Here is a 23462-nt window from a genome sequence, read left to right as displayed (position 1 = left end):
TTTTTCCATATCTGGGCAGTTGATTATGCCCTATGATGTAGGTTTTATGAAAAAGTTAGGTATGTTACCAGGAAAAGGAAACATTTTTCAAAAAAGGAAACAAAATCAATTAATATCCAATGGAAAAAATGTATGAGACACTCTTTGACAAACTTTACATTAAAAATTACATTCAATACAAAGTTAACAACATAATAATAATTTTGACACACACAAAAAAAAAACCCATGTGTATAGATCTTAAACTGTTATCCATTAAAATTTTCATAAAACAGAACTAGATACCCAACAACAGGCATTGGATGTGAGTACTTACTGGGGTTCTGTAGGCCTTTTCTATGTAAAACACCAGATTCTGTACAAATGATACCTCATCCAAACTATACACTATCTGCAAACCTAGAAATAGAATTTATTAGTGTTTCGGGGTGTCCGTGGCTTAGTTGGTTAGAGCGCTAGCACTGCGTAATAACACAGGAGCCTCTCACCAATGTGAATGCTATGAGTTTTAATCCAGCTCAGGCTGGCTTCCACTTCGGCCGTACGTGGGAAGGTCTGCCAGCAACCTGCGGGTGGTTGTGGTTTTTCACCGGGCTCTACATGTACACCGTTTCCTCCCACCATAATGCTGGTCGCCATCGCATAAGTGAAATGTTCTTGAGCACGGCATAAAACACCAAATAAATAAATAAATCAATAAATATTATATATATTATTATCAAAGCACACACATACAAAACACTTAATGCAGTGATAAAACTGATTCCTTTATTTGACTGGTGTTTAATACAGTACTAAAGAATATTTTACTTATATAACGACAGCCGACAATGTGGTGTGAGGAAACAGGAATGGGGAAAACCCACAAACATCTGCCAAATTCTGGCAGACCTTCCCTGATGAAACTGTGCTTAGGAAATTCTTCATATGTCCCAGTAATTTCACAGCATTTAAAATCACCTGAAAAGCTGCCCATTAACTTTCTGATGCCAAAGGGAACCAATGGCTGATAATTTTTGGGATAGCATTCACACCCAATCACAGACAGACAGTCAGACAGATAAACATTTCCTATACTATAAACATGCTAAAAGCACGAATGACATTGTTATTTTAAATTGTTGGCATGTGGAAAAACACTAATCACTACTTAGTTTTGTAGAGGTGGAAGTGGGGGGAGGAAATGGATGTTTCTGTGGCTAAGTGGTTGGCATGCTAGTCAGTTCAAGACCAGCCCACCTTGGAATACATTTACATGGGATGCAACTCGGCCCATGGTTGTGGATTTCCACCAGTCTCTACCCTGTTTCCTCCAAATAACATACATGTAAGTTTTGCGAAAAGAGTCTGCCTGTGTTTCCTTCTAGAACTACATGTATTATAAGCATCTGAGAGGTCCAGTCAACCCGGTTGAAGTATAAAAACTTCACTGAAACATCAGTATACCTGAAGCTGTCATTTGTGCCAGGAAGAGGACAAACATGGATGTGGCATCAATCTGCAGGTGCCCCCACTCGTAGTCCCCGACCACTGTTTTGCCTGTCTGGCTGCTGTACTTAGCATGGAAGCAGCTGTGTGGGTTCTGGGTCTTCTTGAAACTCTCCAGCTTATCTGTCTGCATCATCATACAGAACAGCAATCCTCTCATGTTCTTCACAACGCTCTGTGCATATAAATACGCCGAAGGTCAGGTACATGTATAATGTCATACACAATTGTTTAATGTCATGCATGATTCATGCAAGGTTTTTACGTTAGCTTGCTGGAAATTATTGTCACCTCTTCCCTTGTTTTCCGCCACTTGCATAAACACAGTCTCAGGATGGTCTTCAGGCCCACACACTTATCACATGCTTCTAGTGCTGCCTTCTACTTTTTGGCTTCAATTTGTGTATGTCCAAAATGTATAGACTGGTGCAGACCGAGAATTTCTGATGATTTGAGGTCTTGATCTTGCAGTTGCTTCCTCTAGTTCAGGTGATTAAAATGAACTTGGTGAAAAATGATAGGCTTATGGATGGTTTAGTTTGGTCTAGCTTCATATTTCTGGGATGCACTTTAGGGTCTTACATTTAAAAAAAAGTCTAAAGCACAGGTTACCTTCATAAAATTCATTCAGATTTAATCCCTTATAGTAGTCTCATTCTTTAATATACAAGCCACTGTAACATCAGCCCTGATGTATGCAATTAACATAAATTTCTTTACCCTTGCCCACAACAACAAACAGCTGACAGAATGACTGACATAATTGGGCTCCACCCACCTGCTCCAGCTCATACGCCTTGGCTCTGTCCTCATCCAGATCAGCATTCTTTCTGTAGGCCAGGGCTAGTCCCCACACAGCCATAACAGACCATAGATTGTCACGTACCCATGCATGGCTGTTATGACTAGTAGCTGGAAACAGTCCAGTGGCTGGGTTCTGAAACAGACAGCAAATGTTCAGCAGGAGAACATCTTACAAGTATATAAATATACTCCAACTGAAATTAAAGGATACATAAAAATTTCACATAAAACAAAAAAAATATGGTTTAAAGGGAAAATGAACCAAGATTTGCCAACACAATGTGAAAGCATTTTCAATTCCGAGGCTTATTTTACACTTCTTCATAACTCTTCTACTTTATGCATATTTTCCATCAAGGCTCTGGAATATTCAGAAATGATGTCATCTATTGTACATTGGGGCATACAAATAGCACTACAGACTTACAGCTTTATTTAATTAATTGATTATTTATTTAGTTATTCATTTAATTAGACTTTAACACCATACTCAAAAATATTTCACTTCTATGACAGTGGCCAGCATTATGGTGAGAGGGAACAGGCCAGAGTTTGAGGGATAGTAACCCACAACATAATCCAGAAAAATATAAACTCAAGAAACAAGCGGATTAAAACCAAGATACAGACCAATATACCATTAAAAGGGGGACAGATAACGTATACGGTAGTCCCCCAGCAAAATAATAATAAGATGGCCAAGTTCAGATGATGTCTGACTAGATGCATTGGTTGCATTTCTAGTCTTTGAGACAGCGGACATCCGAGCACTTCATTCAGATGAGGCAGCGGCAAACAGACGATGACGTGAACATGGGAGGGTATAGGGAAATGAACAACACTGGACGATATTCAGGGAAGTACAGCTGATAATGACCAGAAATTGCAGTATTTAAGACAACGGAAGAATGTGCACAGCACACATGTATATAAATTGTTATGGTCGACACAACCTGGTTTCGGACATATTTAGACGTGAAGTAGAGTGTTATATTAACTCAAATGCTATTCTGACAATGTTTTCATTGTGTGTGAGCGTGTGAGCGAGTAAGCACATTAGAGTGAGTAAAACTACAAATGCCCATATGTCCGCCGTCTTGAATTTGTGATGGTGTGGCATTTATTAATCTGTGATTATGAGGTGATGTGAAATCAGCATTTACGTGATGATTAGAGGAAACCTGTTTTTGAGGAGTACACCAACCCTTCTGATTGTACAAACGGCAGAACCAAGTTCCAGGTTATTTTATGTAATGAATCTGGGCAGTTAACATAGTTAATGTGGAGGCTAAATTGGAAACATGGCCTCAGAGCTTAACTAGCCAAAGTGTACATATATTTATTTTCTTTATTTCATTAACATTTTGATCAAGAATATTTCACTTATACGACAGCGCCCAGCATTATGGTGGGAGGAAACCGGGGGAAACCCACGACCATCCGCAGGTTGCAAGTGTAAATATAGGATAAATCATATAGGAGACACAATAATAGAAATGCACTATCTCAAATGGCTTGTAATGTGGGGATACACATGTATAGAGTAAAAGAAGTGAAATTTTGGTTGCATGCTACGACTATGTTGATTAAAAGAATATTAGAGAGCGAAACCACCAGGCACGAAATCCTGCCGTCTGCTACAAACTGTACAACAACAACACCATGCGTAAAGGGCGCTGCTGCACAAACTCAACATGCCTGATGTTTGAGAATAGTTCGATGGAGAAGGCGCTGGTAGTAGTCCAGTCGAACCCCCGAATTACTCCTGTTCCTCATCGTGACTTGTAAAGCATCATCCCATGGCCATGAAAACACGTACAGAGATCTGACAGATCTCAGTTTCCTTTACCGGATTGCACTACGATGATTTCAAGGTCATTGAGTGGACTCCCCACACAAAATATACCCAGGATAAAATGTGTACATTAGATATGTTACTGGTATCATTGGTCTACTGCACTGTAAACAGTAATGATAGAAATTTGAATCAAAAATTGAAGAAATTAATTGCCACTGGGATAATGTTGATTACACATATCACAAAAGATTTCTTTACCAAAAATTGAATAAATTTTAATGCTTGGCATCTTTCATAAACAAGCCTAGTTGCTTTCTGTATGCTAGGGCTTTTTTGACTAGTGTAGCTTATTCTGTTGGGTGTACTAATGGATGTCCTGTCCAGTGTCAGTATCATGATGCTATTGCAAGGCATCAAGCATGGACTGACATGCCTTTGACCAAACATATGCCTTTGTCTTCAGATACATGTATTTCTTACTTGAAGTGTTTTTGTTTTTTCCCCCAAGCATAGTTACACTTCAGAGTATGTCAATTTTAGATGAAAGAATGCTGGCAGTGCTAGCAGAAAACCACTGGGTCTCATCCAACAGCAGAAAAGTAAAACCTCTAGTTTAACTGGTAGAGTGCACATGGAAGTATGATAGCCTCAAGAAGGGTCCACAGTGTCATGATTTCTTGAAGTTGTTGTTTAAAGGAATTCAATAATTTTTTGCTTATATGATGGATCAGTTATATCGGAAGAGGAAACCAGGGCATCCAAGGTAGCCTAAACCACCCACTTTTGGTGAGTTACGTGTAAATTTTCAAACTTGTGACTTGTGCGTCATGTTGATAGAACAGAAGTGATCTTCAATGAATGTAAGGCTGCACAAATGCTTCTATGAGCATTGCATAAGTATAGTGTTAACTGTCACGAGGGCTCTAGTGAACAGTAAGAATTGGGGAATCTACACATTCCATGTCCAATGCCAGGACTGAACCTGCATCTTGTGGTTAGGGAGTTGTGCACCTTTCTTGCTGAGCTACCACACATCCCCAATGTGACTAAAGTTTATCCATTTTTTTTTTTACAGTGTTACGGCTGGAATCAATATTATCACCATTGTAATACTCTCATCTACAGGGTTAATGTTCAAATTCTGATTTGATCAGTTAAAATGTTTGGTATTTTTACACTTTTGACAGAAACTGGTTTTCATTTTTCCACGTGTGTATGAATAGCTTAGCAGTCTGAGGACTTGTCATATCGCAATGGTGTATAGATCAAGTATGTATCTAAAGTGATAGCTCCATTTCAAGCATGCTGCCTCACTAATTCAAAGCACCAGTTCCATCCCAAGTAAGGTAAGGACTTATGACCAGAAAATTGCAAACCTTGCAACTCCCTTGCTTAATGTTTAGCTTCATGTTCAACAAAAGTTTGGTCTAATCATTACTCTATCTTCTTGTAAAGATGATGATCTTAATGTCAAGTGCTGTTGCATTAAAATGCTAAGCACAAGACACCAACATGACACTCAAGTGGCCTACATCATCTTAAGTTCTCAGCACTATTCAATTTAGGAAAAAGAAATACAAATTCTGGTAAAGCAGTAAAGGAAAACACAAACAAAAAAAACAAAAAAATCATAAATTACTTCTGGCTTATATCTTTTTTTATTTCATATACATATCAGCAATGAATACATCTGTCTTTGCCTAATTACACACAAAAAATCTAATCCATAGGCCTACAAGGGATGAACATAGCATATAGCGATAGTTCAGATATTGGATAAAGTGGGTATCTGCCTCTTTAATGTGAAAAATGATAATGACAGTTATGTACTATGAACTTAAATAAATCATACTTAGATAAATAATCATGAAGAATATCCTGCTACAGGTTTATTTATTTATTGCTCAAGAATTTTTCAGTCCTATAACTCCAGTCACACTGATCTCTGGAGTAAACTGGAGTTTATGGCTGGAGTAAACTCATAAAGTAGAGAGAAAAGTCAAAACTGAGGATATTATTCACACGTGTAGCCAGGGGATTTTTAACCCTGTTACCAGACTAGAGGGAGAGTCTGATTGCTGGATTGGTGAACCCAAACGGCCAACACAGGCATTTCTCTGCAGTGACACAGGTACAATATATTCGTTCTCAACATCAAGAGCTCTTTGCTTTCTTTTTCCCTTGTTTCCCACGCTCTAATCTTCTTTTCCTTTGCTGCTTTTCCACTTCATCTGGATCCTGAAATGATAAAAAACAGTTGTAAAGTTAATACACTGTGCTGGACTTTAAGTGAGAGGTAGAATTTATTACCTGGCTAATGTCAACATAATAACTAAAATGCAAAATAATATCTCGATGATCTGAAGATTCAGTGATTTTAGTTTCATAAATCATAAAAGATTTTTCAGAAGAATCAGAATGGTTCATAGACAGTACAGTCGAATCCTAAAATTAAATCCTACACCCAACGTGGCAGGGCCATATGCTGATGGTCCATGGACCATACCCTGATCGTGTTCCCCTCTCTACCCGGATGGTGACGAGATTTTCCAGTGATCAAACGTGGATGATACACGGATTGTCTGCGTATCTTGATCACAGTTTTTTTTTTATCATAATATGGTACCCTTTTCTGGCACGACAGCCATTCGGTTGTAGACGTGCTGTCTCAAATCATGTGAACGCCTTCAATAAATTGATGAGCTCTTTGTAAGATGGCCAGGCCATGATAAACCCCAGAGGAAGCCTGTAACATGTACATATCTTATCCAGCACACAAGGTTACCATTTACTCGATTCTAGACAGCTAAAAGTTCAAGCATGTGTCCATGTCCTATTATAAAGTGAACACAAATGCAGCCACTAAAGCTAAATTAATTAATAAAGTAGTATTCCAGAAATGTTCTCAAAATATTTTAAATATTCTACCCCCTTTTAACAACAAAATAAATGGCAAACAATAGTCAGTACCTAAACACTCATTTGGTGACACTGTTTTGCCGTGTTATAGCTATCTAGAGATACGTCACAATACCTAGGAGCCCACCTGTACTATCGGTATAAAACAGTGTGACAATGAGAAGAAAGAAACAAAAACCCAACCCAACCAAAGAATATCAGCTCTGTTCTGTGTTCAAAGGGCTGATGTTTCGCTTAGTTTGGTGCTCGTTCAGGGCGATGTTCATGGACAGAGTCATCATATTTTAGCAGTCCTGCTCGTCCTCATCCACATGGGTGTAAGCGTTTGGCCTAGCTGGCTGTTCCAACTTCAGAGAATTTACCGAACATGGCAGGACTTTCTGATTGATAACAGACCCATTCATTCCAATTTTGAGAAGATATTTTCATGATAAATCTGACTTTGTTAAGGAAAAATAATGCAAAGTAACAATATTTTTCTTGACTCTCCGGAGGCGGGTTTCTTGCCAGCTCACCCTGAAAAGTTACTGCAATATCCTGCCAAACTTGTACCCATTGTGACATGGACAGCCGTTATCAGTTCCCTGCTCATAACTGTGTGGTTCAAAAAGCATCAGTTTAACACATAAACTAATCGCAAAATTCAATTTATTCCACCGATATCTATCAACTATAAGAAACCACATTGGCAATCGAGAGGCAATAGGTTTTCTGACTTGACAGCCAATTATCAAGTGACGTTTTCAGGGCTAATGATTGGCCAAGTTCATAAGGGCTTTTACAACATGGGTACTCGGAGTGAAATGTCCGTCAATGCCATATCCCCAATGCTGAACTTCATCTTCTTGGCTTTCAAATCTTTATAGAATTTTTTACATATTTTTCTGTGATAACTGTGCCCTACATCATTTTTTTCTATGTATATATAGTAGCAGACTTTATGTTCACTTTAAACCTATATGCCTATGAGTAGCGAAAATCGAAAGGCTTACCGAGTCCTATTTTCGACAAGTGTTCACTAAATTTATGGAACTGCATGAGGAGCATGCCGCTGTGACCTTACGGACCTCAAATTTATTGGATTTGGAAAGGCCTTCACACTGCCATCACAGTTTACAGTCTCAACTAAAAATAGAATTACTGACCCGACAATGTCGTACATTCCTACGCTGACCGTGGTGTCATGATCTAACCATCATTGGTGAAATGATGGGCGGAGGATATGCCGATGGTGACAGCTCATTGGCTCAGAGCCAGCCAATCGTCGACGTATCTTACACCTACCGTCTGGCCAATATGGGAGAAGGATTAAAAGTTAGGATCTGGCCGTACTGTAGCAGTTGCATGCTTCAGTAATGCTAGTAATTCACAATAAGATGTCAAATGACAAACTAAGATAAAACATTAAAAACACTCTTCAAACTTACCTCTCCTTCCAATATCAGTTTTTTCCTTTTGTTGATCTGTTTCTGTTCTCCGAAATCCTTCTCATCCAATCTCTTTAAAAAAAAAAAAAAATTGAAATCATTTTGTCTTCATTTATTAAAATTACAAGCAAGACCACTACATTCATATATCATTAGGCATGAGCCTCAGTTATACTCTAACAGTTACACTCTCCAAGGTATGACATATCCTCCAAATTAACGCAATTTAGAGCTGGTTGCCAAATATTTAAATGAAATGACCTTAATTTAAATAAGACTAATTTAACATCAACATACATTCTAAATTTGAAGTTCCTCTCTCATGCTTTATCACAGTCAATGCGGCAATTTATATCTCATATTGATAGACTGACATCTTTTTGGCATATAAACAGACTGAAAAATAAATGATGACAAAAACATAAAGGTGGAGGCAATAAACAAAATACTGTAGTGTACTCATTGCCCTGAGTATTCATATTACTCTAATTTCTCCACATCTTTGTTTCATCAACCACTGACCATCCAACTTACAATTTCTGCCTCCCTCTTAGCTACTGCCACCTCAGATAGAATCTTCATCACTTCACTCTCAGCTGTCTCATACTCCGTCAATTTGGTTTCTGTCAACATAGTAGCATGAACAGTTAAAGATGTGTTACAGGATTATTTTGTATTTATTTGATTGCTGTTCAATGCCATACTTAAGTTCCCATTCCCCAGTTTTATGTGGGGAGGAAACTTGAGAGCCCAGGGTAAAACCACCGCCCTTTGGCTATATGGTTACTGACGAACTTTCCCACCTGTGACATACAGACATGCACAAAAAAAGTTAGATTGTGCAATGCTCACAACAGTGAGCTGTTGACAGCTCATTGTCACCAAAGCCCCACAATCAGTTAGAGTGGGGAATCGAAGAAAATTCTCTATCCATTGCTGGGTCTCAAGCCACACCTCAATTATCCTGGAGGTGACTTAAAAGCAAACAGCTTTAAACAAAGACAACAAACACATGTCACATAACTTGAATTATTTAGGAAGACAGGTGGAAACTAAAGCACTGGAGCCATTTCTTTTTGGACCTACTTGGTAACTCAATAAATAAATTTCTCATCTGGAGACAATGGGATGCATCACGTAAAAGCTGCAAGAGGAAAAACAATGCAGCATCACTCATACCCCAGGCACACACAGTCAAAAGGCAAACAAACCTGGTCTCGGGTACAAAAGCAGAAACGGCTGTATTCTGGGGTTATACAGATTACTGCTGTCTGATTGATCGGAATGGGCCAACCACATTTTTTAATTTAAAATTGAGGCAAGGTAAATATCAGAAATTGTTGACAAAAAGACCTCAGTGTTTAATTTAAATGAACTACAGATTTGGAACACTTACTGATAAAGCTCTCAATGGCATGGACAAGCCGGATATCAAACTGGGTGACCAGTGTTATTGCCATTCCTCCACGACCTGCAAAGAAGACAAAACATCGTACACAATGAGTGCTTAACATTGTACACCACCTCGATCCATGTTACAGTCAAAATTTGTCTTTTGCTGGCAGTATACGGTATCCCCAGACTATGTTAGTCTGTACATTGCATTTGAAAAACTATTATGTTAACTAGTTCCATTCAAAAAAAAAAAAGAAACCTTAAAGTTGGGCTTTCTGCCTTTCTTTTTGATCGTGGAGCCCTGGAGAAATGATGTCATGTCATGAATACCTGCCGTGATTATGTATTAAAAAGCCCTACAAAGCACAGCCAAATCCATGCATTAGGCCTACCCACTGTATGTCTTTCCAGAAGCTATCGTGTGACTTAATCTATAATTACCCCTACATGTACACTTCTTAATTAGCACCTTGAAAATAATATAAGTAAAACAGTTTTCCAACAAATATTTTGCAAGACAGGCAACCAGAGTTGTACTAAAATGTACAGCATAGCGACAGGCCAAGTCAATGACATAAGTTTGTCTGGCACGAATTGGACATCCACTGAATTATGGTAGTACCTATGGAGAATTTGGCACGGTTTCGCAGTTAACAGCCTATAAATTTTTACACCCAAGTTCAGCAATATTAGCTGTGGTACGAGGATCCAGGCGGTCAGGCCAGCAGATTGTGAATTGCAGGGACTCAACACCGGTGAAAGTAACACTGGAGCTAATCTTTTATGTTTTTAAAAAGTATCAGGGGCGAAAATAAATAAGGCTTGAATTATATTGAATGGAAACAGCCATTGGTAATGCATAGAAATGCCAATTTCAAATTTGTCCGTGTTCTTATTACAGGCTTCAAGGTACGGCACGCTGTGGTGTATCACGTGCGCACAGCGCCCTGTAAGTGTGGTGTGAAGTGAGCTAAAGGGCTACCCTAATACGGATCAATGATGGAACATCCCCGTCATGTCATAGTGCTTTATATGTGTGTAAAACTTCAGCTCAATACATGCAGTAATTTTTGAGACACAACCCTAACACTTACATTAATTCTAATACACAATACACTAAGTCAAGAATTTTGTAATTTACGGTAATTAATAAAGATACAGCAAATTAACGATAGAACATCCCCCTCGTGTTAATACTGGGATCTACATTCGTGCCTAAGCTCAATACATGCACTAGTTTTAAAGATACCATCCCTAACAGTTACTTTAAAACTGCTTCCTCTGTTACAGGACGCTGACACTTGGAACATAGGCAACGCCTGTATTTAGTACAGACTAGCTAATAAATTGATAGCGCCTACAGTAAAGAAAACTACAGTAAAGAAAAAAGGTAGTCACCAAAAAAGAACACACCTTACAAATTCCTTGAAGGAGAAGAAATTTAAATATCAATCAAATACCATCGAAAAGAGCATGCTTTTCCTTGCAGGTGCATGACATAAAAAAATTATAATATGTACCTCAAGTTGACAAATTGTTCATAGATTTCCGGTAGAACTCTTTTTTGCAGAAGGTAGCGAACAGTGCAGTTCGTTTTCCGCTTGACGATTGGGAAATTGGAATGTTGGACGTAGGTTCTGAGTTTACTTGAACAAGCCGGCAGTTTAAAAGACTCTCACTGGCTGAGAGGCAACACAACCCCAGCATAAATTACAGACTGTTCAAGATGGAGGACGCAATGGACTCAGCGATTTATGCCAGCTTTGGCGTTTTCAGGCTTTATGTGTATGGCAAGGAAAAAAGGCAAAATTATGCAGCAGGCACCACCAGATAGAAAAAAATGTGCTCTTTTCAGCCTACAGTGTCATGTTTGTAGGTTTTCGTCTCCTTTAATCTGGCATCAGAAATGAGGGTTTAAAGTTTTTCCTTGTCTCTGACACATGTAAGGTAACAAGCATAAGGAAACCTGGCATCACAGAACTCAAAGGCACCTTCCTTAATTATCATGAACTGATGATATGGGCCTTACCAGCACGGGCTGTTCTGCCGACACGATGAACGTAGTCCTTCGGTCTGTTAGGGACATTATGGTTAATGATCAGGTCCACCATAGGGATATCCAAACCTCTGAAATCAAAAAAGCAATGCCATAGATCAATATTACTTGCACTATTCTGCAGATTGAAGTGTAATCTGTGTATATTCAATAGTAAAACGGTTCTGGCCCAGGGATCACAGTGTGATCTTATACTTAAGTTAAAATTGAAAATCACTTTAAAATTGTTATTTCTCCCGTAACAAGGTCAAAATATTGCTTGACAACATAAATTCTTGGTAAAATTATTGTAAAACAAATTTCAGCTAAAATAAGGGAAAGGAACAAATCAACATTGATTAATGAAATTATGACTTTAGTCTTAAGATCGCTTCATCCCCTGCAGCCTATACCACACATTATATATGTACATGTATGTATACTTAGGTTTGACGTCAAATTTACAATGTTTTAGTCACATGGTAACAAGCAGTCATAAGGTGTGTGCGTCTTGTGGCACAGCCAGTCATTGCCGCCTAAGTGCTCCCAACACTGAAGTATCATGCCAAAAACACATGACATCTTAATTCACTGAGTCACATTATACACACCCAGCAAATCAATCTTGTTTCCTTGTTTTAAACTCTCCGTGCTGAGCACCACGCCAGTTAACAACAAGTGCCCTTGGAAAATAACTGCACCAACTGGGAAGACTAATATTTACACTGCTATTGGTTTAGTCCCCTGTCACAATGCATACATAAGGAAACCCTAAACAAGTACAGAATACGAGCCTTTTTTCTGCACTGCTCCCAGGCAACTTAGTTTGCAATAGACATGGTTACAAGCAACTTAGTCTAAGATACACATGGTTACAAGCAAATTACTATAAGATAGACATGGTTACAAGGAACATAGTTTAAGGCAGACATGGTTACAAGTGACACAGTTCAAGACAGACATGGCTACAAGCAGCTTAATCTACGACAGACATTGTAACAAAGATAGACATGGTTTAATGCAAGCAACTTAGTCTATGATACAAATGTAACTTTGTTAAACAGGGTCTTGTCCAATACACAGACTGCACAACTTGTATAGCCTTTGCATACAAGTATGATAATTTAACTACCAAACAATACTGGGCCTGGCTCCAAAGTTATCATAGGCAAAACAGATTATTATTCTCAAAGCAGCAAGCTTTGTTTTTATTTTTTAGTGTTCTTTTCTGTGGTAATTACAATAAACTTAGCAGTCTGGAACCAGACCCACAGGAATCTTTAGCACACCATTACCAGGGATCGCACGCCTCACGGCCAAAAAAATCCAGTATTTTTCTAGTGCTTTCAAGTACTTAAAATCCAAATTCGCATAAAATCTGTGACAACAGCCGCAGCTTGAATACTTTTTCAGGTCATTTCGTAAGCGTGGTATAGCCATGCATTCGACGGGTATGCAGCCTTGTGTTGGTGCCATAACCTTCAATCAGTGCAGACATCACTGATAATCATATAACCCATCAATGATTCTTATAAATTTTCCACTGTCCGTCAGAATAAAAAGCGCAGCTTAAAATATTTCCACACAACGCACGTGTTTGTAAACAGCGCCACTGCCAGTCATGAGTAGATGAGTAGTCCAGGGCAGACTTGCCCATACTGGAGACATCTATTCTTCAGAGACACAATCGGCAGTATGCCCGATTGACACTGCTGGCGTCGCCCACAAGCCAGTCCTTGAAATCTGGGAACTACAGCCATTCTTCATTAAAACGACAGTTGCCTGTCATCTCTAATGCTTTTTTTCAAAAAATGGCGATCTTAGCTTCCTCTGGCGGAGAAGGGGATGTCTGTAGTGGCACAAAACCATCAACATGTACATACCACTGGCAGCCGCTTTAGGTGCATGCCTGTTGCCAGTTGATACACAGATTCTTACCACCGAATAACTTTCTTCACGTGACACACACAAAATTATGTACTTTCAAGGACCTCCACATAAAAATGGTCAAATTCAAGCACTTTCCAGTCCTTGAATTACCAAAATAAAATTCAAGTACTTTCAAGGTTTTTAAGGACCCGTGCAAAATTCTGCATTACCTGCTGGCCACATCTGTAGCGATCAAAATTCTGACTTGATTGGATTTGAATTTAGCGAGAGCTGCCAGCCTTTGTCTCTGGGGTATCATGGCATGTAACACTGCACAGGGAAAACCCAACTCCCTCAACACCATCCCCAATATCTGACAATATCTGTAAGAGAAAAGGAAGATATTGTACTGAATAATTGTTCTTACTACACTCTACGAGTCTAATTTATCCTCATCTAACAAATTTAAAATGGCCAGTTGAAGTATTAGGAATATCATTAAAAGCAATAAGATTTCGGTTTCCTTTTTATGCAGACCATAAAGAACATTTCAGTTCACTTGTTCTGAACTACTGTACATTCATGACGTAAAGTTATGTCCCAAAAAAAGCAAATACAGGTTATGAAATATTACTTCTGGTGTTTTAATAATGCTCACCGCCGTCGTGTAAGTGAAACAATCTTGAGCACGGCTTTAAACGCCAATCAAATAAACAAATAAATCAACACTTTTTTAAGATTAATACAACTCTCAGAATGAGGTGATATGAATAATTCAGTCAAATACAATAATTCTATACTTACTTACAGGTGTTTGTAAATATTAAAATTGAGCTAGTTTTATTTTCTTCTGAGTAGCGATCTAACAAATGAAGTAAATAGGCATCCTTAACATCCGCAGACATCAGCATGTATCTCTGGTCTAGTTGTTCAACAGTCGCTGTTCTGCAAGTAACATAACACATTCACACTTAAGACCATATCTGAGAAATTCTTAGTTTGGGTTGCATCGAAAAATTAAGGTACCAGTAGGTTGAAAAGAAAAAGATTTTCATATTTTTACAGACAAAACTAAGTTAACATGGAAGTTGTTATCATACTGTTCAACAGTTGCTGTTCTTCACGTTAATTGAAACATTCATACTTATTTTAAAATTTAACGGTGGCTAAAGACAAACAGTGAGGAATTGAACAGTGTCTAAAGACCAACAGTGAGAAATTGAACAGTGTCTAAACACCAACAGTGAGAAATTGAACAGTGTCTAAGGACCAACAGTGAGAAATTGTTGAGGTTACGTTGAGAAATGAGGATATGGCAAATGACCTAAAGTTTCGCCCCGAGACTCAGAAAGTGTACATGAGGATTCATTGCATTGGTTGTGGTTGTTACTGACTGACCGCCGCGAAACAGCATCAGGGGTGGTTAGGGGATTATACTGACAGTTCTAATAAATAAGCTCACACTTCACTGAGCAGTTATTCTCCTACCTCCTACCATCAACACCTCGTGGTTTCCTCACTTTTAATCGTAATAGTTATAGCACATGCACTTTGCAACAAGTTGATTGTTTTGTGATAAATGGGAATTTGGGAGAAAACTCTGTGGAGATTGGGTGTGACCACCCAGTACCTTTATGCACGTGGAGTGTCATGGCAAATGTCCGTTTTTAAACTGCAGGGATCTCAATATACAAAGCTGTAGCAGAATTTAGTATACCGCAAACCAATACTTGCAAACTACGCCTACCAGCAGACGCGATGGAGATGTCAAACTATGATTACAGCGACACCTAGTTTACGCTTCTGCAGCTAAACATTTCCTGTTCATTCTGGCGTAATTTGAATGAAAAACTTCCGCCAATATTTCATGAAGATGAATGCTTAATTTACTTAATACTTAATCGAGTCCCCTTTGATGAAATTTAAGTCAGACAGACTGGTTTAATGTCTACATGTAGATACAAGCCACTTACATTCACAGGACTCGACATTTCCATGGGTGTACCCATCGATAACGTGATTTTTGTTGGCGAAAGGCAAAACAATAATCTTGTCTGTCGCAGGCAACACGTAAATCACGTCTGGACAAAATTGTATACAGGAAATCATAAAACATGCTTTTCATTTTGGTATAAAGCAAGTGACGGTGTTGTGTGAACTCTTAATGTCATAACAACTCAAACAAATCCTGTCTATCCTGTTTTCGGAAACCTTGCGTGGAGTATGTTTTCTGTGTTTAATGGAGGTTCTCGATATACGTGGGAAAAGCAACTCTTCTGTAATCGGAGGGCAATTCCAACTAAAGAAACAAAATGTGCGTGCAGACTGAAGGTGGTGACAGATATTTCTCAGTGAAATTCGTTTTCAGCTCAAATACATTACACATATTCGTTGCATAGTGAGGACTCTCAGCAGACAATCGTTCACCAGGTAACGGTGTGAGGTGAATTCCACGTAGGCCTAACGCGAATAATTGGTTTGTCTGCAGTATACATTGTACATTTACATTTCTTGATTGACTCGTTCATGCTTTCAGGCAATGTTTGGAATTTAAAGGTTTGTAATAGACATCTCCCTTCTTAATATTTTCTTCGATTTCATTTATGGGAATATTTACATTTAGGTCTACTGTCAGTGACAGCCCCATGAAACGAGGGGGGGGCTAATCACTCTCTTCCCTCATCTTGCCACCAACTCAGATTGTGCAAAAGTAAACGACAATAACTCGGGTGCGAAACTTTAGGTTGTTTACTGTAAGTGGAGAAGAGATAAATTTTCTTATTTTGGCAAAGGTTATTTGATTCCTTGCTGACAAGGAAGAACTGGAAAAATATAACAAGACAAAACTAATTCATAATGAAAGTAGTGATCACACTCCTTTCCACGACTGTTTGAAAATGACTACCAAATGTAAGACTATGTTTGTCAGTCAATAAGGGAGGCCACTCACGTATACTCAGCCTGCCAGAAGAAAGGTTTGTTTAATGCAACTTCCTGCAGTTCTTTCAGAGTGTCTGTAATAGTAGCACTGAATAACAACGTTTGCCTTTTCTTTGGTAATCGTTGAAATATTGTCTCCAACTGCTCTCCAAAGTCATCTTCTAATAGTCGATCAGCTTCATCAAGGATCTGTGAAAATTGAACACAAACATCAAAAAAAAAAAAAAAATAAATAAATAAAATAAAAACTAAAAAAAAAGGCTATACCAGAGATTTTGGGCAAAACCCCATATCAGCTAAGTATGTACGTATTTTTGCATTGTACTCAACAATTTTTCAGTCACATGACGACAAGGAATCATCAGGTTTATGTATATACGATATGTCTTCTTGTGGCAGGGCGACTCCATGCCGCCAGAGTGCTACATCACTGAAATATCACACCGAAGACAAGAGACATGTCACCTTGTACAACACATCAAATCAAATTTTGTATATTTAGCAAGAATAGCTCAAATTATTGCTTTTCAGTAAATGTCAGGCTTAATACCTGAATTACATAAATTAAATAATTCTTAGGTCTAAAGACATTATAATGCGACAATAATGTTTTATAATTTTTTGGACCATTATTACCGATTCATTTAGACAAAGCCGATATTTTGTGGACGGTAATTATTTCGTCTTTCTTAAAGTAATGCAAGAAATTTGATTGGATTTGCACTCTTCGATTTTTGATAAAAGCCTCCGGTTATAGACTCTTTTAGGAACTGTTGACTAATAATGGCATAAACTGTAAGTCATACCAGAGTGCACATGCAAATGACCTGATATTTTGGCAAGAAAATCTGTATTTTCTTGATCAAGAAGCAGGAGAACTGATCAGTACTCACCAAGAATCTGATTCTCTTCAGGGAGAATGTATCACAGCTGGTGAGGTGGTCAGCAAGACGTCCTGGCGTAGAGATGACAACATGTGGCTGAACAGACAGGTCAAGGCCTTGCTGCAGCATATCTGTAAAACAACAACACAGTAATATGTTTGATACATATGATAGCTGAGGTCATCGTTAACCAACCGAGGTCATCATTAACCAACCGAGGTCATCGTTAACCAACACAAGTTATTGATCACCAAATTGCCCTAAAGTAGGCGAAAACAAACTGGCCACCCTATGTTAAAGCATACAGAAAAAGGTCCATGTCCGCCACTAGGTCAGTGACCAGTAAGCCCTGGTTGTACAAAAGACATCAAGTAAGCTGTGCAAATGTGCTCAGGTTATTTGGAAAGCTGAAAATTATACAAATCCAACAAATACACAATCGCTAACAGCGATTCACAAAATAGGCATTTTCCTATGCTATAACATTAGGTGGACAATTTTTTTCACCCACTCAAACTGTTGCTATGGAGATCATGTGGTCTCTAACTTTCAGCCGGCCTTACAGAATGTTACAACTGTTAATGAAGCTTATTTGGCTCCTGCAGATTTCTCAAGGGAAACAAAGGATTTTGCTGCTAGGGATTACAAATTCGATCTGGATTTCTATGTTTTGAAGTCAATTGATATGAACATTCTCACCATTTATGAGGTTAAATTGAAAGACAAATCATCTCTTCTCCTTGCATCTGTGTCTTCAAAGTGGGCAATGATTTTTTTTCATAATGGAATGGTGTTGGAAAATAAGTGTCAAAATGAATAATAATTTGTTCTCCATACATATCTACTGTAGCAGGCCTTCCTGAAATCTTGTTACCCGAACTTGCACAATCCTGTGGATGGCGTGAGTTTCCTGATGAAGTCAAATATCTCTAATTTTGCCCCCTGCACGACATCAGAAACAGGTACAAACCAATGTCATCTAAAATAACATTTTTTCTTGTTACCAGTTGATAACATTTGTCGTTATGCAACATTGCATCAATAATTTATTTCTTTACTTATTTGAGTTTTACACCATATTCAAGAATATTTCACTTTATAAGACGGTGGCCAACATTACAGTGGGAGGAAACCAGGCAGTGGAAGTTCAGTGGAAACCAATGACCATCTGCAGGTTGTTTGTAGACCTTCCCACGTACGAATTGTAAGTAATCAAGCATGCCAGTGGAAGAAGAAAGTAGGCTGACAACTGACTTACCCATTCCTCCTGTAATCACTGTGGCGCGTATTCCGATAGGTTTTCCTAAGACCTGGAATTGGTCGCATATCTGGAATGCTAATTCTCTGGAAAAAAATAAAACTGATTCATTTCTTCCTCTCTTTCAAAAGAAAAGATGATATTTGTTTATGTTTTCTTCATATAAAGTAAGGACAAAACATCATATTAAATTCAAAATAAAACTGTATGACTAGGCTAATTCATCTGGCCATATTTTCAGTCTCTGAAAATTATGGGAGCCTTTCAAGATATAGTTAATGGCAGCAGCATCCATACACTGCTGATATTTCTGATGTACACAATGTATCCTCTCTGCAATGGAAACCCGCCATATTGCAATATAGACTGGACTGGATCCGTCCCATGGCTGAAGATTTCACTAGCTGTATAGCACTCTGTCCATCAGTACACCGTCAGTGAGAGAGATGCAGTTCTGCATCTATAATATAATAGGTGAAATGCTTTAATTGTAATTTTTCTTGGAACAGAAGAATGTGTCAATTTTATCCCTATCCTGCCAATGCAACAACATTGTGAACTCTAGCGATATCACAGCATCTTGTTCTCCTACATGGTTTTTTTCTCTTTCTAAGTTTTCGATTTCAAAATGTTATTTACTGCAGGTAAAGTTTCAGTAACGGAAACATTCATTTAAAATGCTCGAAATTTTCTGAATTGGTGTGACTCTTTCAAAGTTGTAACCCATAGGTTTATCTACCATAAGACCTGTATCTATTGTACCATCTGTCACACTCCAATCTGGTTTACTCAAGCTAGGCCTCACCTGGTAGGAGTTAGGACAAGGGCAAATATTCCATATGGATCCTCACATAACTTCTGTAGCACAGGTAAAGCAAAGGCTGCAGTTTTACCACTTCCAGTTTTGGCGCACCCAATACAGTCCTGACCTGAAGTTATACAAAAGAGTATGGAGGCCTAATTTTGATTTATAGTACATTCGCTACCACCATAAAATATGTAACAAAGATATCTTAGCTTAAAACATATCAAATGTATAACACTGATTAAATGAATGTGATTTTAGAGGACTCTATATTAAGATGTATTTACTATGGCATGCTATTAAGGGTGCAGTTATCGTCATTATAAACAAGACAATATTCTAGAACACATAAGCTTATAATACCCATTAGGATAGCCGGGATGCAGTTCTTCTGAATCGGCGTCGGTTTTCTTATACCTAAGGCTTTACACTGATTACAGAGCCATTCATTAAGCCCTAAATCTTCAAACTCTGAGATATCTCCTTCTCCTGCCATCGCTTCAGTCATTTCGCGAGACCACGTGGATTGAATTCTCCACTACTTGGGATTTTGGAGATTGACAAACAGCGCCCTCTACGGGGCTGGCCCACAAAATTTAGACCCTCGAGCAGACGTTCAGTTACTTACTTTTTTGTTCAGAGTTTGGAACTATGTACGGACCAGAAGAATAACTTCGCCCTGATATTTGGTATTTTATCTGTAAACATGAAAGGACAAGACGGTACCTGGCTAAAACATATTTCAGTTGAAAGCATGATACTAAAGCTTTCTAAAAAGTATCATGCTTTACTATTTTAATGAGATTTCAACGAATAACTCGTAGAACAAAATGACAATACGGCACAAATGGCTGGTGTGGGTCAAGGCAGCCATCTTGAGAATTTTATCCGATCAAAAACGTTGCCATCAGGTTGCGCAGCCTAACTTGTGACCTCTACCAATTCATTCCATGAAGCGACATATGATCCGGGTAACACAAAACTACTGAATAAACTACAAAACACAAAACTACATCATTTTGAAATCGTTTACAACGATTTAGTTACATGTAGGCCTAGTTACGGAAGGCCATTTCACAAAGTGTTCTGGGGCAAGTCTGTATCACTTACGGATCACCACAGACGTAAAATCAGTTGATTTACAAGTCGTGTAATATTCAATGATGGTATCACAAATTATGTCTGGCAGTAGCATATATTGTCTCGGCCCAAACTGCACTCGTCTCCCCAAATACATTGTCGTTCACTTTAGCGTTTAGTCAGCAGTTTCTAAACAACAAATAGGCCTATCAGAGTCAGTACAATATTTATTAGTGATGCCGAAGTTTTATGGGAATGAGAAGACGGCATCTCACCGGACAACGCTTAATATTAATTAAAAATCTTATGATATAATTTTTTCCCTCTGAATTTATTAAAACTGTAGAATTTAAATTTTGGTCCTTCGCATTTCTCGCATACACGGCATGTTTTTTTCTGTTTTCTTTTATAAAATATAGTAAAATTGTTGAACTCCGTGTTCAAACCTAGGTGCTTTCTCTGACGTCCGCGATAATTAGAGGGTAGCACTGCTCTCATCCTGGAAGCTACAGGTACAAAATTAAAGCATAAAATTCAGCGACATTCGAATGCCTAGATCAGCCACACTGGTACTTATAGGTTTATTTCCATTTGTTTCAGAATTGAGCATGAATCTAGTTGTACAGCAATCCTATTGTAATTTTGTAAACATTTAATTGGGGTCAAAATCACAAGCACAACCTATCTGGAGGCTACGACCTGGACCAAGAATACCCCACCGTGCACCTGCAGTTATAGGCTATTTAAGCAGGGTCGCCGGAGTTTCTTGTAAATGATGTAGTAGGCCTGATGTATCAACTACGGAGCTGTAAAAGCGACATGGTGAAAAAAAAATTTGGGAGAGAAAAAAAAACAATTATATAGTGAAAAAAAACTTTTTTGACATTTTTTTTTTGTTTTAACCCCCGACAGTACTAATCGGAGCCTCGAGATGACAAGTCGGGGCACCAAGACATCAGTGATCAATCATCAGTAAGGGTTACGCTATATAAGGGGCTACTGCCTGATCGTCAGTGTCATTATGCTTTTGCAAATCAACTTTTGTCGCTTGCAGGTTGTACTTTCTCAGCCCGAAGATGTTCTTTTAGACGACGAGGAAAGCCAACACGATTATAGTATAAAACTTCATGATTCTGGGATTATTATTAATAAAGTAAACACTTAACCAAATAATACGATAAGTTTAAAACATATCACAGCCGTCCTCATACATGTATGTGACATAAAGTTAAGGCATTTGCTCCTAAAGTTTGCCTTAGTTCCACCCTGGCTGGATCAAATACATGTATTCGAATAGTGTCTCACATATATGTCTAGCTGTTGCAGTTGAAATTGACAGAACTCAACTAGGCTATATGAGGGCCGGGCTGCACGTTGTATTTGTATTTTATTGTTTATTCAGTCCATATATGCCTCTTTAAATCTGTTTATTAATAGGCTGCCTCGTTCATATAGGGAAATGCGTTGAACCCCTAAATCAGGTCGTTCTAAAGCGGTGTACTCTTTTCTTCATTCAGTACGTCACTGTTTCTGCGTAGACCTAGTCGTGTCCGTCGAGCAAAGTCGTACATATAAATGAAGTTCACAAGCACTGAACATGGATGTTGATAACAGGTGTTTTTAAACAGATTGGAATCAACCTGTGTTGGCGATCATGCCCATGGAAATCCTTGTTCTTGATTTAAAATACAAGGTAGTTATGTCATGGTAAGACCCTATAGTCAAAATATGCAGTAGTTATGAGAGAGAGATGCGAGTATGTGGCTCCCACAGACTTGAAAACTTTTTTCTCTTACCTCAAATTTTTTTCACCATGTTGTTTTTTTTTATCTTCAAAAATTTTTGTTTTCTCTCCAAACATTTTATTTTTACCATGTCACTTTTACGGATCTGTAATCAACAATTCAAGCTTTGGCAGAAATATTCTTCCAGCATGTCCATTTTCCAAGAAAACTATATTTATCACTTGGGCCTTCATCGTAAGCTTTATTCATTAAAGGTAAATAAATTAATAAAACTCCCTAGCATGCATAATTAGAACCATGAAGTCAACCTAGGGGAAAAACTACACGGACTTGAATCATGGGTTGGCTACGCCAGGTTTCCCATGCTCGATAAAATTATGGCATGTTTTGTTCCACTACAAACAATATAAATAATGTGAAATATGACTCTTTTTTTTTTCTTTTGGATATTTTTTTTAGCGGAATAAGAATGTTTAAACTCTACATATGGCCTTTTTGGTCGTTTCAATTCATATCAGTTTCAGATATAAATGGCGTTCTTTTGTTTGTTTTGTTTTGTTTTTTACCATTGTCTTTTGAAGTGCCTTCACGTGTCCATCTCCAGCCGATGCTTTTTTGCGGAAATTCAATCAGAGGGTTTTGCCAGGAGCTTAGTAGGGGTCAGTGGTATACTCCAGCTATGCACGTACCGGTTTCCTTCATTCCACTCCATACACACTTAGTCAAGCCGCTGTGATATATGAATTAAAATAATCAGGTACGGCTGTAAAAAAAACCATACAGTCAAATACAAAATGAATAATTCCACAGCAGGTACATATATGTAGCAAGAAATCCAGAGTGCATGCGATATATGTAACCTAACCCCAAATCTGCAGTGGATTTGGCATGCATATATGTACATTATTAATATATGGTACCAATCCCCTTCACCGCTTCTTTAGCTGGCTCATTCACAACTGTGTTATCAAAGTAGGTGACCGAAGCCTATCTGAAAACGTATACTTGCCAACGT

The 23462-nt window shown here is 38.3% G+C and overlaps 2 protein-coding genes across 2 annotated transcripts in view; both read right to left on the bottom strand.

Moving 5' to 3' along the window:
* LOC135472986 (phosphorylase b kinase regulatory subunit alpha, liver isoform-like) overlaps window positions 1-4149 on the bottom strand; it is a 58813-nt gene extending 54664 nt beyond the window's left edge. The window contains exons 1-4 of the mRNA XM_064752744.1: window positions 3991-4149; window positions 2267-2425; window positions 1447-1663; window positions 317-399 (exon numbers count right to left, since the gene is read on the bottom strand). Of these exons, the coding sequence (XP_064608814.1) occupies window positions 317-399; window positions 1447-1663; window positions 2267-2425; window positions 3991-4068 (537 nt within the window). The 5' untranslated portion in view covers window positions 4069-4149. The remainder of the gene's footprint in view (window positions 1-316; window positions 400-1446; window positions 1664-2266; window positions 2426-3990) is intronic.
* A 1588-nt stretch (window positions 4150-5737) lies between these two features.
* On the bottom strand, window positions 5738-20128 carry LOC135473779 (probable ATP-dependent RNA helicase DDX49). Its single transcript, XM_064753672.1, has 12 exons — window positions 19986-20128; window positions 19623-19746; window positions 18818-18903; window positions 17569-17690; window positions 16686-16864; window positions 14540-14680; window positions 13966-14118; window positions 11861-11958; window positions 9833-9907; window positions 8971-9059; window positions 8437-8508; window positions 5738-6328 (listed from the first exon to the last, which is right to left on the bottom strand). Exons 1-12 carry the CDS (start codon window positions 20116-20118, stop codon window positions 6245-6247), a joined length of 1356 nt encoding a protein of 451 aa, XP_064609742.1. The 5' UTR covers window positions 20119-20128; the 3' UTR covers window positions 5738-6244.
* Between the last annotated feature and the right edge of the window lie 3334 nt (window positions 20129-23462).

This window comes from Liolophura sinensis, chromosome 8, assembly GCF_032854445.1.
Source record: "Liolophura sinensis isolate JHLJ2023 chromosome 8, CUHK_Ljap_v2, whole genome shotgun sequence".
Taxonomy (NCBI): Eukaryota; Metazoa; Mollusca; class Polyplacophora; order Chitonida; family Chitonidae; genus Liolophura; species Liolophura sinensis.
This window is presented reverse-complemented; position numbering and strand designations above follow the sequence as displayed.

Bases quoted from the DNA above. Each gene is read 5' to 3' on its own strand.
- LOC135473779 (XM_064753672.1), bottom strand. From the start codon at position 20,118: ATGGCAGGAGAAGGAGATATCTCAGAGTTTGAAGATTTAGGGCTTAAT. The intron at 16,865-17,568 runs GTGAGTACTGAT...CAATTTTCACAG, and splicing joins TGAAGAGAATCAGATTCTTG to ATCCTTGATGAAGCTGATCG. The intron at 6,329-8,436 runs GTAAGTTTGAAG...TTATCATTTCAG, and splicing joins AACTGATATTGGAAGGAGAG to GATCCAGATGAAGTGGAAAA.